The sequence below is a fragment of the Haemorhous mexicanus genome, chromosome 7 (genome assembly GCF_027477595.1).
Source record: "Haemorhous mexicanus isolate bHaeMex1 chromosome 7, bHaeMex1.pri, whole genome shotgun sequence".
In the NCBI taxonomy this organism is placed as follows: domain Eukaryota; kingdom Metazoa; phylum Chordata; class Aves; order Passeriformes; family Fringillidae; genus Haemorhous; species Haemorhous mexicanus.
The window spans coordinates 28,531,936-28,549,268 of NC_082347.1; the positions used below are offsets into that span (position 1 = coordinate 28,531,936).

The window sequence follows — 17,333 nt, forward strand, 5'->3', positions numbered from 1 at the left end:
TTGCATTCAGCCTCCCTCTGTTATCTGTCGAGGCCCTACTCTTCAGCTTTTCAGTTCAAATTAATCTCCCTTCTTCCCGTGGGAGTGGTTTGATTTTTTTGTTTGGGGTTTTTTTAATGGAGGGTGAGTAGTCGTTAGATTTGCAGTCTTTCTAGGAAACAAATGTACAACACTTTAGCTAAATTTACTCTCGTGTCTAGACCTGATAGGGAATGTTGCTAGGATTTATCAGCTTCAGAAGTATGTGCTCAAGAATGCACTTAGGTACTCCTTAAACTTTTGTGTCTTCGCTGGACACGACAAACTTGAAACGAGGCTGGAGAACTGGAAAGCTCACAACTGCAACAGGCTCAGTAGTGGCAAAGCAATAAGCTGGAAAATGTCATGGAGGCAAAGGAAGTGCCCGAAAAATTCTGATTATTCACTCGTTATTGCTCCCATGAAAATAGGTCACTTTCTGTGTCAGTATGTCAGCAGGCAGACAGGCATGAAAAGCGACCAGGGGGATCTGTGCTCCTTTCTGTGTTATGAGAGACTCCTCTCTCTCTCTCTCTCTGGGGGAGGCAGCTATTTTTTATTTTTTTTTTTCCCAAATGTGATGAATTCACTGGGTGTTCACAGGAGTTGTGTGCTGCTTCACAAGCTCTTGCTGATTGTCCACTGTCTATCTCCCCTTTAGTACCACTGGGGAAATATTACCTGGTGGTCTACCTGGCCATGATTGATGAAGGAGCCACCTTGTAACCTACTTGTGTAGACTTTGCCCCAAGTTATGCTGCCTGAGGGACAGATCTCACAAGCTGCCCTAAGCAGTACCCAGAGTGACTCAGAACCAGCACAGCCTGCTTCTGCCATCCTGCCTGCAAGGTGGGGGGATGAGCACATGGCTGCTCCTTCTTTATTGGGACCTTGTGGGAACTATGGTCTGAGATCATCCCATATTTTAGCAATGACAGGCTGTCATCAGCCCTGAATTTCTCACAGACTTCTTGGTGCTGAGAATATTGTAAAGACGGAATATTGTAAAGGGTTTTGTGCATCACTGCCATTGTGTTTTGTATTGCTGTTTGGGAGCCGTGTACCCATGCCAAAAGTTACTTGTGTTTATTAACATGCAAGTTAGATTCATGAAAGGTTTTCTAGTGATAAGCTTCTCAGTATAGGAACTGAAGACTGTTAATTAGAGATGTGCTTTTTTTTAGTTAATTAAGTATTTGGAAGGTATTCTTGTCCACACTACCCTTGTCACTAGAAATCTCTGTGCAGCAGTTTGGAAATCACTGGTCTAGACTGGAACATGTGGGAAGAAAAACATGGCACTGCAGGAGAAGGAACCACAAGGTGGCAATCTCTCGCCGCAGTTTAACTGGCAAAATAAAGATCTGGGCAAAAAAAAAAAAAAAAAAATCGCGGACAGTAACTGTGTAAAGCTGCAGAGGCGGCTGGTCCCATCTTGTATCTTCCAGAGCCACCGCAACGTTCGTTTTGATGCTGGATTTTCTCTTCCCAACACTTTTCCCTTTAGTATGAAAATCTCAGTCTCGAGGAGCTGGATCTGTAGGCTACTCTTTACTGGCTTTTCCATCCTTTGCCCCCAAATAGGCAGCAGATGTTGCTTGTTAGATTGCTAACTACCGGTGCTGCTTGCGTGCCTTCAGGCAGAGCTACTGTGTGCTTGGAGAGAAAGTTTCCTCCTGCACTGGAGGCACTGTCTGGTTCAGGGCATTGCTAACTTCATGTTATACTGATGTACAATATAATGGGTGCACTGACATGCCTCAATGGGAGCAAAATCACCTGGATGTTAGGACTAGGCAGTGACCTGCAGGCTGAGAGTGTGTTTGGTCTTGAGGGGACTGCAAAGCCATAGTGGCAGTAGCTCCACCCAGAAAAAGATGTGGCCAGAGGGTGCAAAAACTCAAAAGGGAAATAATGCTCAGTTTAAGGTAGAGCCTCTCTGGTCCTGCAGTATCAAACACCATCTGTTGCTATGAGCTGCATCTCTATCAGGACATAGTTGTGTTCTTGCCAGATGTTAGCTTACATGTGCTACATGTAAAAGTAAACTGGTGTGAAAGCTGTGGTCAGATGTGCTTTCAGTAGGATTTGCCCTGCATAAGTGACGACGTGCTAGCCAGCCTCTTGCTGAGAGGATGCACTCCAGAAGTTGCAGGTGTGTGGTTGGAGTGTGTTCAATGAGTCAAGATAGGAAATATCTTCCAAAGCTCCAAATAAGACAAAACAAACTCAGCTTTAGCACATGCTCAATTGATCGAGTCTTTGGCAGAGTATGACATGAATTTGCAATGTTCTCACTGAGGCCTGTCTTGGCTGTATCCTGCCTGCTGAGTCCTTCAGCAGGCACAGCATAGCTGTCCTTCTTATGCTGAATCCTACTTCTTTTACCTGTTTTTCCCAAACTCTTCAGCTAGGAATGACAACCTGATTCCCACTCATGAGCACTGTTCAGGTTCTGCTTTACACTGTGTCTGCCACCACTGAGATCCCTCTTGTGTCACAGCCTGCAATATCCACAAACCTGCCCCTGGTGACTTCTCTAGTCACTGCTGTCCTCTTCCAGCTCTGGCTGTTCAGACAGGACCTGGAGGAAGTGGGAAGCATGGACATGGGGAGTTTCCTAAAGTCATTTTACATCACCTTAAGGTCTGAAATCGGAGTCTGGGAGGCTGTGCATTGCAATTCACTTCCTTCCTGGTTGATGGGAGCCCAGGGGCTCTGCTGTCCGCTGGTCCTTTAGAAAAGGGCCAGGAGCCACCAGGGACTCCTAGTGGGGATAGAAATGTTAGCAATCCAAATCATGATGGGAAACAGAAGGAGTAAAAAAAAAAAAAAAAAAAAAAAACAGAACTTTTTTTTTTCTCCCCAGAAAGGGGAGGAAATCTAGCAAGGACAAGGCTGGCTTCTCCTGAAACATATGTGCAATCTGATTGTCACTAATGCTCTGTAGCCAGCTTAGAGAAGATACTTTGCCTAAGTAAGTGAAATAAGCACTGTGATGTGGGATATATGATAACTTCAGAAGCAGAAGGAATAAGACCCCAGGCAAGACAGCTTCAAACAGTGTCTTTTTTTTCCCTCTCCTTTTTCCATCTCTAAGTCTGTGGTGTTCAATTAACCCTCTTTCTCTATCCTGGCCATGATGGCTGCAGCTTTGCCAGGCTTCACCCAGCCTTCTGGATGATGATGTGTTAAGCACTTGGTTTGTGATAACCAGTTTTCTCCTGAAATGATACCAAAAGTCTGCTGTTTTGATTTAAACTGTTTTCCAAGCATTTTGGTTAGTAACAAAAGACAGTCCATTCCAAGAGAATCTAGCTTGAGGAAGCCATGAAATTTAATTCATCTTTGCAACTTAAATATATAATCAGTGACATATGGTAATAGTAAATACAGGGGGAAATGTCATTGTTTCAGTCAAATTTCTGCATTCAGTCAAAACCTAATAGTTGTAACATCAAACTGTATTTTCCATTGAACAGGAAATAAAGCATCATTTTTTCAAAGAAAGTAGACATGCAATTGCATGCTTATTATATTGCTTATACAGCTTTATTTTTAGCTTTCTCAACTGTTGCTGTTCTAAAGGACCAACAGAAGGGGAACCGTGGAGGGAGAAGATACAAGGCAGTACCCCGCTGCCCGTGGTAGAAAGGACAAAGATGTCTGTGCTATGAATAAATGCACCTTCCCTACAGGTCAATACGGTTCTGTGCCTGGGTTAGGGGCTCTGCACCTCACCCCTCACTTCTGCTGACATGCCAGCCTTTAGGCAATGCTGAGGTGAGGATGAGTTCTTATAAGGGCTCTGGAATTTATGCAGAAAGAATGTTGCTTTTTCTGGGCAATGGAAGCAGAGTATTATAAAGTCCATCTGGCATCAGCCTGAGACTCCTCCCTCCATGAGTACAGGTCACTGATGTACTGCTGGCCTTTCCCCCTCATTCACTGGTGCTCTCTTCTGAGCTTCCTAATTTTGTGGTTCCTTATAGGCATTTAACTTTCTTTCTACTTCATCCATTTGTCTGTTTTTCAGGCATGACCCATAGTTTTCTCCTCTTACTCTCTAGTCTTGAGTTTCATGTGTTGATTCTGATTTCTCTAATGCACACCAACAGTTTACAGCTTTGACATAGCTGATTTGTCCTGTCTTTGTCTGTAGCAGGGCCATGCTCAGATGTCTGGATAGAGCTGGTGACAGAGAGCTTATTTGCCCTATGCAAATAAATACAGCAGACAGGGGTTTACAATTTTATCATTACCTGAAATATTCCAATTCTTTTCTGTCTCTCTCACCCCAGCAGCTTCTCTGATTTGAGAGCATTTTGGCTGCTGTTCCTTCCCCTGAGCTCCAACTCCTCGTTGATTTCTGCACACAGTTCCTTCCTCTTTTTCATAATTGACTCGTTTGCTCCTCCAGTCTTGCACTTCATCCATCTTCTTACTTCCCCTCTCTGATCTAATTCTCATGTCCGCTTCCTCCATTTTTGCTGCTGGAATGTAAAGCATCCCTCCAGAAAAATAGAAGGTCTCTGTCAACTTTTACCATCCCCCTCATATTCCCTCTTCCTTCACCTCTATCATCTCCCCCAGATGGTGGGACAAATACTCGTTTGCATTCATTCTCAGGCTTGTAAAATTGGCATATTCACTTCTCTTTCTTTTTCACGTGATGATGTGAAACAGGAATAATTCTACACATTTCCCTGCTGCTCAGGGCTGGGCTCAATCTGAAGAAAAAGTTTTCCAAGGCTGTTGTGGTCTTCAGGGCACTGCAGAGCTCCAGTCTCACTGTTGTGTTCTCACTCTGTATCTCTTTGACTGTGACAAATTGCTGCTGTACTTGCTGCTTCTCAAGATATGAAAGACAAAAGTGAAATCAGACCTGGTCATTGATGAGTACAGAGAAGTTAATGGAGCCAAAGAGCATTCTCTGTCCAAGGGCATTGTTGTACTCTGAAATGTTCTCAGTCATTATGTGGCTTTTCTTCTGCTTGCAGAAGAGGCACTGGGCAAAGGGGATTTCTGTGTGCTGAGAAGGCACCTGGTTTGAACTCCGGAGCAATTCCTACAGCTTTATGGAAATTGTGCATCTCAGTCTTTCAAGGACTTCAGAAGTCCTGTTGGGACTTCAACAGTTTGGGATTTCACAAGTTCTCTCTATGGACAAATCTGAGAGACCAGGGTACCCTGGGCTGGTAAGAGGATTTTTGAGACCATGCATCAGAAGTCAGATAAAGTAAAACAATAAGGCAGATAAGGGAAACAATAGATGTTGTTTATTCAGAGTACATGGTATCTAACTTCTCACAGAACTGGAAATTAAGTTACAAAACTGAAAAAAAACCCCTAAAAAAAATATTATTTATTGATAGCTGCCTAAAACTCTGTTTCATCCTCCCAGTTTCATTCTGTGGTGTTCCACCCAGAGAGAGCCCACACTCAACTTCACAACTTTTATGGCACCAGTGCTTTTTGCCCTGTTCCCCCCCCCCCACCTTTTTTTTTACAGCTTTCTTCATTTTGCAGCTAGTGAGTACAGAATGACTCTCAAAGAAACGTCCTCTATTTTCCTATGGCTAGATTTGGAAATACCAGTTTGTGCTCTTTCACACTGGCAAAAATGCAAAGACAACATTGCCAAGTGTGCTTTTCCTGACCAGGCCTTGGCTTTGATGGATGCCTTGCCTTTGGCATGTATGGAGGGAGGAAGCTCTCTCAGTAGGCTTGCTTTCCTCCTGCTGTGCCTGAGCTCCCTAACCAGCCAGTCCTTCTAGCTCAGACAGAGGTATTTGCTTTTTACACAACTTCCCAGATCACCTACGTTTAAGAGCAATATGTGGATGCTGTATTAAATCAAGCAACTGTCCTCTGTCTGTTTGATCAGGTTAGACGTGACACATAAACAGGCTAGAAAATGGTTTCAGCAGTGGAGTTCAGGCTGTGACACCCACCTTGAGGCACTGGCAGGTTTAGGAGGTTGCATTCCAGACGTTAAAGCTCTTGTGGTGAAAATGATGGACACTGCATTGCAGAAAGAGCAAAAAGCTCAGTAAAAAGAATCTGTCATGCAATTGCATGCTCTGATGATCACAGCTTTACCACATTCACTGGTCTTGCTCTTCTAAGAAATTGTCATACCACACTACAGGGCAGAAGCTTAAGAGCTTGAAAAGAAAGTATTTTTGTGAAGTATGGATAACACTCTTAATTTTCACTTGCTGAATTTTCTCCTTGCTGGCTTCTTTTAGAGCATCCATAACTCAGATTTACTTGACAGCACTAAAGAAACAGACATGGTTGATATCTTGGGAATCAAAGACATGATGATTTTTTTTTTTTTAAGGGCTGTCTAGCCTGTTTTATCCTTCCCAGCCTAATGGAGGTTTGTTTGGTACAGGACATCCTCTGATGATAATAACTTTCATCATTTATGAGCAAAGTTTATTCTTTAGTGAACTAAAAATGTTCCTCCTAAGGAGATTTCCCCCATTTTCTTTTGGGCCAATTTGTATTGCCTGAGATCTGAGTTTAGATTTCCGTTGTGCTTTTTCTTTTTTCCTTTTTTCTTTTTTTTTTTTTTTTTCCATCTGAAGAGGTTCCCTCTGCTGAAAACCTTCAATAACTGCTCAGACCATTTACAAGAAGCACTTTCACAGGCAGTAGCTCTACAAAAGAGAGGAAAAATCGAAGTGACTACCTATAATAATGAAGTTAAATGCAGTTTTAAGTGTTTGTGAACTGCAACTGACTGAAAGGGTGCCAAATATTTTGCAAATATATACAAAAAGACAGGCCCCTGCTCTAATCAGCTTGTAAATTAAAAGAAAAGTACATTGGCAAGAGCAGAAGAGATGATATGACATGCTTTAAATAGTTTATAGGGAGCTGGAGAATTGTTGTTTATTTGGTGATGTTGGGAAAATATTTAATGTGCTTTGGTTAAGCTCTTTATAGAAATGCTTCTCCTCCCCCAGTTTTCTTTTCCAATGACTGTTTCGGAGATTAAAACCAGCAAGTTTAGAGTAGATGGAAAACGGAGAAACCTATTTCGAAATTGACAAAACCGCGAAGTAAATCTTTATAGATACTTTTTATGTGAGTCAGGCTTTCTAAAGTAATTATCGTAATATAAGAAAGGATCATCGCTTCGCCGCCCCTGCGGACGGCGAGCCAAGGTCGCAGCTGGTGTAAATTGAGATAGCTCCTATCTGGTGTGCCTGCCTGGGGAGGAGGTGGCCCTGGCCCCTCTTTTTGGATTCCAGGGCCGTCCCCGAGCTGCGCCGGGCGGCGGCGGCGGCTCCCGGGACTCGCGGCTCTGGGGGCTCCCCGCACCTCCGCTGCTGCCCCGGCGCTCGCAGACAACCAAAGGATTTTTAGCGTTTAAATGTTTTCTCCAACAAGCCTACAATTTATTGAAAAACAGGCCAACAAACAAAAAAGCCCAAACCACTGTATTTTTAGATTTAACTTGCAGCTGCTGGGGTCAGATGCAAAGTGGGGTGCAATTGCATTTCCGAGGGCACAGGACTGGGGCAAGCTCCCGCTGTTGGTTTGGAAAGCTCAGACAGGTATATGAATCTTTCCTTTAACGTCGTCTTCCCAGAATCTGGAAGGTGACTCCGGCATTTGGGAGGTTTTTTGCCTCTTTCCCTGCTGTTTAATGTTGTTGGTGATATCTCCGCAGATAAGTGACCAGTGCATCCGGAGTTTGCGTTCAAAGCAAAGACTAATTGTGGGGAACTTTTCAGAATAAACACATTTCTCTTTCGAAGCAATGTGTTTGAAAGGAAAAAAAATATAAAAAGGAGGTTAAAGTAGATAATTTGTATAGCTTTTGTTAGTGGGTTTTTTACCCTTTTTACTACAGAACACTCTGGAATTTCGTTTGAAAATAGAACCATCCTTAGAAGGAGACACGATGCAAAATTTCGGCCTGCAAATACCACAGACAAATATCACAACAAATACCCCTGAAGCCTTGATCCCATCTTCTGAAAGGATAGAAAAAATATTTAAAAATAACGAGATAATTTTGAAACTCGTGTTCCTCATTTGGAGATGACCCAAAAAACCGCGCAGCTTCTCAAGCATGAGCTTGAGGTCCTGGGTCAGTTTTAAAAGCTATTGCAAACCTCGGCAGAAGTGTTTGCAGCCGAACACAAATTTCCAGGCTTAAATTGCCTTCTTCCTGTGCCGGGATGCCAGGGCTTTGCACTGCTGAAATTGCACAGCTCTTTTCCCCGGATCGTCTTACTTATTCCGGCGCTCAGAGCCCGCTGCCCCGGGCACCCTTTTGCTGCTCTGGGTCAGCCTGAGCTGCGCTGCGCTCGGCAGCTTCTTCCCAGGCGCGGCTTGAGCCCTGCTCCCGTCTCCGTTTTGGCGGGATGGTTTCACGGCAGATCCTAGTTCGTGTGTTCCCTGCTCACCCCCAGCAGAGCCAGAGGTATCTTTCATCCTTCCCCACGCGTTACCACAGCGGCTCCGTACCGCCGCAGCCCCTGCCCGAGTGAGCCGGGACTGGCAGGAGTGGCTGCCCCTCTTGTCTTGAGGAGTTTCAAGGGCAGAGAGACAGGGGGAGTGGAGATTTCCTCCGGAGACAGCGCTGTCCGCGGGCTTCACGGGGCCGAGGCCGAGTGCTTCCCCCCTCTGCGGGGCTCCGCCGAGCGCACCGAGCTCCGGGACTGGCCGCCGGCTCTCCCGCCGCCCCTCGGGCCCTGACTCGGGGCGGTCGGGGGGCGCAAGTAGCTCCGCACGGACACCGGGAGAAGCTGGAGAGGGTTCCCAGGGCCGGGCAGCCCTGCCGGGACAGCGGGCTGCCCGTGCGCTCGGAGTGCCCCTGATCCGGCTGCCCGGGCCGCTCGTACCCGCCCCGCCGGCTTCCCCTAGGGCGGCTGGCGGGTCCCCGGTGCTCGGCCACGCTTGCGGCGAGATTTATGCCTCGATGCCCGCAGCCCCGGCACCTCCCGACCGCGGCGCGGAGGGGGTCCGCAGGTGGGTGCCGGCTCCCCCGCCGCGCCGGGCCCCTCACCAGCAGATGGTGCTGCGGCCGCCCCATCCCCGGGGCTGCGGGGCCCCGACGGACCGCACCTGGCCCAGCTCAGCCCTCCCGCCGTCCGCCCTCCGTCGCCGGGCCGGCAGCGGCACCGCAGCCCTGCGTCCCGCATGGCCTGGGCGACGCGGAAACCGGGTCGGGCCACGGCGGCCGAGAGCCCAGGGACGGGCGCGTTACGTGTCCCGGAGGCAGCCGGCTGCTTGTGGGGGTTCGGGGCTTGCCCGGGAAGCGGCTGCTGACGGAGAGATTGTCCGACTCGGATGGACATTCCTTGAGGCTCCCGGGATTGTCGGCAGCCGCCACCGATCCCTGCCACGGTGCCACGACCTTGCTCCCAGAGCTGGCAACCGCAGCCGCCTGCACTTCTGCAGTGCGCCGTGCCCGGTTCGTCCTGCCCCGGTCTGTCCTGGAGACAGCGACGGCCCCAGCACGGGGGTCCTCGTCGGTGCAATCAAACCGTGGTATCCTTTCCGCCCCCCATGCGGACATTTCCACACCAGGCACTGCTGCTGCCGCCCCTCTCCTTTCCCTGCAACTGATCGAACACCGACGGGCTCGGAGGCAAGCGGGAAAAGGCGACCGGCGGCTCGATTCCCCGTGCCCCGGTTGCCCGCAGTGCCCGATGGCCTTCGGGCGAGGACCGGCCCGGTGCTTCGGGCAGGGCACACCGAGCGCGCCGCGCCCGGGCTCCGGGGTGCTGGCGGCCCCCAGCCCCGCTGCACCCGTCGGGTCCCGCGGAGCCTCCAGCGCTCAGCCCCGAGAGCCTCGCCCAGCGTCGCGGATCCTGGCGCAGTTTGGAGCTAACTCTTCTTTCAGGTAGTGCTTGGGGTTTTTTTTCCGGGGTGATTACCACCCCCCCCACCCCGCCTCCCCAACCAGGGCTGTCCTCGCTGCCTTACCGTCTCTGTCGTTCCTATAGCCGGCGACCATCTCGAACGGTGCTGGCCGGCTCCCGCGCGCCGGTCCTCGTCCTGAGCTCTCCGGTGTCTCCGTGTCCCGACTCTATCCCGGTTTTGCGTGGTGCGGGAGCCGAAAACGTCCGCCGGAGCCCGCGCAAAGCGAAAGCTCGGGGCTGGCGGGGCTGCGGCAGTGCAGCGGGCCCCGAGCCGAGGGGGTTAAACCAGGAGCCTCCCCTTACCTTCAAAAAGTTAAAAATGTCTGGAGCCTGCATCTCTTAAAGGGGCGGTGCTGGCTGCAAGAAGTCTTGGCACCGGCTGCGAGAAAGGCTGGTCAGGGGCGTGAGTTCCCCTCCACCAACACCAAAACATTGCAAAAAAAGGCAGAGCGCCCCACACTTTAGATAAGGACAATTAGCCACCAGCGAGCCCCTGCAGACAGCGAGTTAATTAGGGGTTTCCTGCTCTCCGGCATGCCCTGTCCCAGCTCCTGCCCCCCAGGGCTCTTAGCCCTGATGGCACCTGGGCTGGCCCTCATGGCCACCTTCTCGCTGCCTTCCCAGGCTGGGGACAGGAGAGCACTGCCGGTGGAGAAACCTCCAGGTGTGAAGGGAAGAACTCTCATTCTCCTTGATGTCAACACCAAGAGCCCTGTCAGGATAATCAGTGAGAATTTCCTCTCCCTGCAGCTGGACCCCTCCATCATTCATGATGGCTGGCTCGATTTCTTAAGGTAAGGCAGGAGCCCCCCGGCGCCCTCCCCACGCCGCCCGCCGGGCGCCCCGGCGGCCTCGCCGCCCAGCCCTGCCGGGCTCCGCGCTGCTGGCGGCGCTTGTTGTGACGGAGGGAGCGAGGCCATGGTTTCCATTAAGATGCACATGTTTGCAATGGAGAAAGCATTTCGGAGACTTATCAGTTATGACTGCAAAAATGTCGTGCTCCCCTCGCTCCAGCAACTGCTCCTTTGCAAAAAGCACAACACGGGGCCGAGGCAGCACAGGGGGAAAAAAAAATCAAAATGGAACAAAAAACAGCAGCAGGAACGGGGCCGCCTGCCGAGCCGAGCCGAGCCTTCCCCGGGTCCCAACGGGCAGAGAGCGGGTGTCGGCCAGGTCTTCTGAGCCCTCCGCTCCCCGGACTTCCAGCCCTGCGCGGGGGGCAGAGCCGGGCTGCAGCTGCGCTGGGTTCCACCGGCGGTGCGGAGCGGCCGCGGCCTGGAGGCGCTGAGACGGCCAGAGAGCCTTCTCCCTGCTGGGTAAGTCGGGGAGGGAGAGCGGGTCTCCTCCGCACGCCCGCTCCGAGGGTCACTTCGGCAACCGGGGAAGGAGCAGGGCGAGGATGCGAAAAGGCGCGAGAGAAGCGGAGCCGGGACGGCGCCCGCTCTTCTCCCCTCCCCGCTGCCCTCCCCTCCCCGGCGGCTCGGCCCGCGGCACGGTCCCGCGTGGCGCTGAGCGCCTCTGACTCCTGGACGCCGCTGCACTTGTCCGGAGGGCGCCGGCAGGACGGGGGGGAGCCGGGCCCGCCGGTCTCCGGGCCGCCACCGGCGGGCGGGGCGGCTCCCGCTCCAGGGCCGCGCTGCTCGGCCCGCGCGGAGCCCCGCAGCCGCTGGTACCGCGTCGCACTGCCCCGGGCGGGGCAGCGGCGGGTCCTCGAGCCCCGTGGTCCCCGGTCGCTGGCGGTATTGGAGAAGCGAGGGCCCGGCCCGCGGCTTCCTCAGCCCTCTCTCTCCTCTCCCCAGCTCCCGGCGGCTGGTGACCCTGGCGCGGGGCCTGGCCCCCGCCTTCCTGCGCTTCGCGGGCAAGAGGACGGACTTTTTGCAGTTCCACAACGTGAAGAACCCGGCCAAGAGCCGCGGCGGGCCCGGCCCCGACTACTACCTTAAGAACTACGAGGACGGTGAGCCCCGGGGCCGGGGCGGGGGGCGGGCGCTGCAGCGGGGGGCTGCGGGAGCCGGGCGGTCCCGCTCCGCCTGCCCCGCTCTCCCCGCGCCCGGCGGGGCCGTGTCGCGCCCGGGCACGTTGCCGCCGGGCACCGGGCAGGGGAGAATTCCCGTACCCTTTCTTCCCGAGAGAGGGGAGTGGAGGAACTCGGCGGAGCTCGCTCCCCCCATTGCCGGTGGATTCGGCGGGTGTCGGCCCCCGGGAACAAAAGACCAGAACTGGGGAGCGGGACTTTTCACATTCCCCCGCCCCGGTGCGTCCTCCGTCTCTCTTTGCCTCCGAGCCCCGGCAGGCAGCGCCGGCCGCAGGGGAGGCTTTGCCGCGGCTCCGGGCGGGGCCAGGCATCGGAGCCCCGGGATGCCCCGTCCCGCGCTTCTCTTTGCCGCGGCTCTCGGGAGCCCTGCCTTGCCCCACGGATCTCGCCGTTGTGCGCCTTTTTGCGCCCGCCGCAGCCCCCTGGGCTCCCCGCTGTCCCTCCGGGCTCGGTGATCCCCGCGTGCTGGTGCCCGGTGGGGGCTGCTCCCCCTCCGAACTGCTCGGCCATCCGAGCTTTTTCCGAAGTCACTGCCTGGCCCCCGCCTTTCCGCTTTTTCCCTCTTCCCCATCTGCCCTTCTCCCCGTCGGACCTCAGTACACAAAAGGCTTTCACCTTTCGCCGCCCATAATTCACACAAAGAAACTGAGTAGAAAATTTAGGGCCATGTCTCCGTCCTAAGGCATTTCTATTAAGAAGCAAAATACGATGTCCACATGCAAGAATTTATTGATTGTTCTCTCTTGCTTAGTTTGTTTCTTTTTTTAAAGAAACAGGCTTTTTTTTTTTTCTTACTCAACGACTTACAAAAATTAGCTTAAGATTTTTCCATAAGTAATTTTGAAGGCCAATTAATGCCAGACAGATCCCACTGGGCAGGTCTGTGGAACAGAGGAAATTTTGCAGAGATCTAGTCAGCAGCAGTCCTGAATGGAAAAAGCAGATGCATTTGCCAGTTTTCTGATGGCTCTCACTCCTGCTGTTTCCCTACGTAACATCTCTGAGATGAATGTCCTTCTATTCCCACACGCAGGCAGGTGGGTAAGTTTTTGTGCTCCATCTTTCACTTGCTCTCCTAGCTGGGGCAATCCCGATGTTATTCCTTGTTTTTCTTCTTGCAACAAATCTCAGTGGAAGGGTTTGTTGTAAGCTTTGCCTGCTGATATGCACTTCAGGAAAAAATGCTGACCAAACTTGCCACAGACACCTTGTACAGTAGAAATTAAGTGTCGTGCATAAAATTGTGGACTCATACAAAACATTTGTAAGAATAAATTTTCCCACCTTCCATATTTCAACAACTTGCAGGAGAGAACTTACACTTACTTATTAAATGTCTTCACAACAGCTTTCATGTTAAGGAAGGACTGAAATATTTTGGCTTTTTTTTTTTTTCAGTTTTCCTCATGGTAATAAAATTGAAATGTAGCAGCCTTCAAAATGAAGCTTTTCATAGAAGTTGTAACCACAGGTCTTAACTTTTCATCACTTAAATATGGAACAGGACCATTGTGAATGTGGGTGAAGGAAGGGGAGGACGCATGTGGTGTGTATCAAGCATTGGTGTAAATCAGAAAGGTGTGGTAAAAGGGATTTCCTGCCTGGAAGCAAAGCTCTCGTATTTGTTAAGATCTGTGTGCAAACTCCAGGGTCAGGGAGTTTCACCCTATTTGGATAAGGGCTAGAGTTGCTAGTAGCTCACATCCTTTTGTGCTGAGGCTGCACTAAGTACTTCACTAGAGGGATCCAGTTCTCCAAAATGAAATCCTGATGCCACCCCAGCTCTTTGCCCTGCTATCCCGGGTATGAGAAGCCTCCTTCTCCATTTGGAGCGCTGGCTCCATTTTTGTTCCCTCATCTATGGCTCACCCAGGACCTGCTTTGAATCAGAACATGCAGTTTGCTCTTGCTGCTGAGGACTTACAGCTTCAACAGACAGTACAGAGAACTGATGGCAATCAGCACCTGAGCATGGGGGAAGCTAACAAGCATCCTGCTAGGTACCCTTTTTTCTCCCCAAGCTGTCTGGGGTGGTTGAAGTAGTGTTCCATGTCCATGGGCTTTTATATGTCCAGTACCTATTTTCTGAAATTTCTTCTAATGGCATGGGAGTGGAGAAGATGTTGGGGGGCTTGATTAGTTAAAAAAGTCAGAAAACATTTAACAGAGAAATCAGTGAATTTTACAGTCTTATGCAGCACCCTAGTGATTTTTAGGGATGTGATAAGTGACTGGTTTTTTCTGCTTTGAGTGTTTGTCTTTTTGCCACTACTGCCTGTGGGTGCACACAGACTCCTGGCCTGTGCCCACAGGGTCTGGGCTCTCTTTGCAGCCCCCACGGGTGCTCCCATGCCTTGTGTTCAGAGGGGGAGAGAAGGGCACTTCTTATGTCCCTCTAGGCTGCAGCAGCTCACCGAGTGCAGGACTGAGAGGTGAAGGGCATGTGTGCAAGATTGCTCAGAGAACTGCAGTTACAAGTGAGTGACTGTGAGTGGTGTTCACATCCCAGGCAGCTGCACCCCACTGTGCACTCACAGCCCACACTGGTGTGGCCCTCTCAGGCATTCAGATGGGAGGGAGCAACAGGACTGCTTTATATCATCCCTCATGGAGCCTGTGACCATGCTTGCTAGAGTTGGAATGAATCTCTGGACAGGGATCTTCATCCTGTAAACCTCTTCTGCCACCCTGGTGCTCTTCAGACCAGGTATTCCTCACTGTTCCCTTCCATGTTTTTTTCTGTCTCTGTGGTGCTCTGCCTTCCTGACTATCAGACCTCCTCAGGGATTCATCTTACTCTTCCCCTGCACTTAAAATTGTATTTGATTCCCTTTCAAATGGTCCCAACTATGCACACTTTCCACCTGGAAATTGCCTTTACCTTGGCCTGCCTTTGGGTTCACCAACCCATTTTCCCCCCACTTCTTTCTTTCACAGAGAGTGTGAGTACTCTCTGAGGGTAGTAGTAGTTGCATTCATCTTGTATCTAAAATGTACTTTGTTTTTCTGAAATAAGGCGTCTCCTTTAGGGTAACTCATTTCTTGTTCAAATTATTCCTGGAAACACAGACCTGGAAGTATTGTGTGTTACCAGGGGTGTATGATATCTTTCCTTTTTATGTGTGAACAGTCTCACTCCAGTCTAAACTGGCCATGTTTGGGCAGCAAAGGTAGCAAAGTGGTGCATGCTCTGTGGTTGCTGCCTGGGATGCCCATGAAGAGGGTGCATCTGGCAGTTTGCTGCAGCACAGTGTATAAAACTGGCACATCAATTTCATCACTTGCTGGCAGATTTGTCAGTACCTGACAGGGCAGCTCCTAAAAGTGAATGCCTATGGTAGATGCTCTTGGTGAGCCACAGGGTGTACAGTCTCTGTTATGGTGGCAGGCTCTAGGTACCTCCTGGACTTTGCTAAACATTAGGTCATCTAATGTGCTATATTAACACCCCAACTATGTTGCACACCTGGTGGCTTCCATCCCATGCATCCCTGACTTTGGATGGTCAGTCCTGGAGCCCACCCTACTTGGATAAGGCATTGGCCAGCCTGGGGTTTGTTAGAAACAGAAACCCAGCTTTTGATGTATGTCAGGCTCTGTGGCACCAGGAGGTGGGGCTGTGCCAGAGACTTTTTGACGTTTTATGATCAAGAGGTGTAACATTTTTAGCCTGAGAAACTTTTCCCTCCCTTAAATGGTGTTTCTCTGTATGTGCCCTGCTGGGCTCGTTTTTCTTCCCCAGCTGTGCTCAGCGTTATGTTTTGTTATCTGGAGATGTGTTTGCACATGCACATGTCTGATTCCAGGGCAGGTACCAAGATGTAAGGTTTCATGCTCAGTCTATGTAGTAGGCCTTCTTCTCCTTTTGCTGTTGGGTTTCCTAACAAGCAATCTGTTCAGCCTGTCCTTTCAACTGCCTCACATGTGCCAGGGACCAGTTGACTCTGAGGAACGGGACAACAGGAAACACTGGTCTCTAGGAAAACAGGCTTGAGCAGCTCCCCTTTGGAGCAAAGGCATGGGTCGTTGTCAGTACAAAACCTCTCCTGAAGCTGAGTTTGTTAAAACCTGACTTGCCTGCTGTCCTGGAGCCTGGTGTTGGAGTGTTATGTGTATGTAGAGTTCTGGTCTTGTTTCAGCAACAGGTGCTGCAGGTGCTGTCTCAGTGCCTGAACCCAGAGCCCATTTTGGAAGCTCCTTGCTGGTGCTCCGGTATGATTTTAGTGGGTTAATGTGGAGCCTCCTCATCTGCAGGGTGATCCCCAACTGCCTCTCACCCAGAGCCAGCTTTGGACAACCTGGGTGGCACAGACATTGCTATAGCTTCCCCCTGGGCAAATGTGCTGTCAAGGAAGAGTCCAGCTGAAAATGAGGAGTTACTCACAGCTGGAGTTCTCAAAGATGTGTTGGCCCAAGTGCGCAGCTTCTCACTCCTGCTCCCCAGCCTTTTGCAGACTTTTGTAGCCTTTCCATGGCTGAGAAGAGACCAAAGGACACTTTGTGTGTCCTTTTGTGGGCCACGGGAGGGAGAGGGGAATGGGACTACATTTGCATGCCATAGGTAGTGCATCAAAGAAGTTTCTGAGCTGAAGTGTGTATGGACAACACATTTCAAAAATACTCTTTTAATTGCTGGTAAGTTGCTTCCTTCTATTTTATCACTTTTTTTTTTTTTTTTAGGGGATACATTTGCAAAAATGTCCAATTACAACAAAGAAAATTACAAAGACGTGTTTCTTAAGCCTTCCATACTAGTCAGGGGATTTGGCAGTATAGTGTGGGAATTTTCACATCATGCTGTGTAAGGCTGGCATTCTGTGTATTCTTTCAGTGTTGCATCCATTCCTTCAGGCATCCTCAGGTATCCAACACTGCATCTAAGCCTCAGAATTCCTCTGGCTATGGAAACATATTTTCACCCTTGCTCAGTCCATACTGCACAAGTCTTTTAGGATGCCATGCTGTTAGAACATGCCTGAGTGGAAAGGAAGATAATAATGACCTGAGGATATGTTAAATGACCTGAGATTTTGTTTATGTGCTTGCACAGGGGCTGGAGCTGGCCCCAGCTAGGGCTGCTGTTCCCACTGTCCTGCCCCTTCTGGCATATTCCTCTCCTCTTCCATGCCTGGAGCCTGAGTTTGTGTGGTGGATTAGTTCAGGGATCTCAGCTGACCAGAACTTGATGATGGAGATGTGTTTGCACTTCAGCTTGCTCAGCTGCCAAATTGATCAATGCCATGTGAGCAGGCAGAGGTGTAGAGGACAGTGCTGGCAAAGGAAAGCCTGCACTGAAGGCAGATGGGACTGCAGCAGTCTCAGTCTTGGTCAGATTAAATCCTTCAAATCTATGTCCTGAAGGCAGGAAATCTCACCTCATGTTTCTTTGC

General features: G+C 50.5%; 1 protein-coding gene across 3 annotated transcripts in view; it reads left to right on the plus strand.

Annotated features, from left to right (window-relative positions):
* The first annotated feature begins 10,271 nt into the window (after positions 1–10,271).
* Positions 10,272–17,333, plus strand: part of HPSE2 (heparanase 2 (inactive)) — a 105,207-nt gene continuing 98,145 nt past the window's right edge. The window contains exons 1-2 of one of the 3 annotated variants that reach the window (XM_059851742.1): positions 10,272–10,702; positions 11,708–11,865. In XM_059851742.1, coding sequence (XP_059707725.1) covers positions 10,443–10,702; positions 11,708–11,865 — 418 coding nt within the window. In that variant the 5' untranslated portion in view covers positions 10,272–10,442. The remainder of the gene's footprint in view (positions 10,703–11,707; positions 11,866–17,333) is intronic. The other 2 variants (XM_059851744.1, XM_059851741.1) reach the window with 2 other exon arrangements.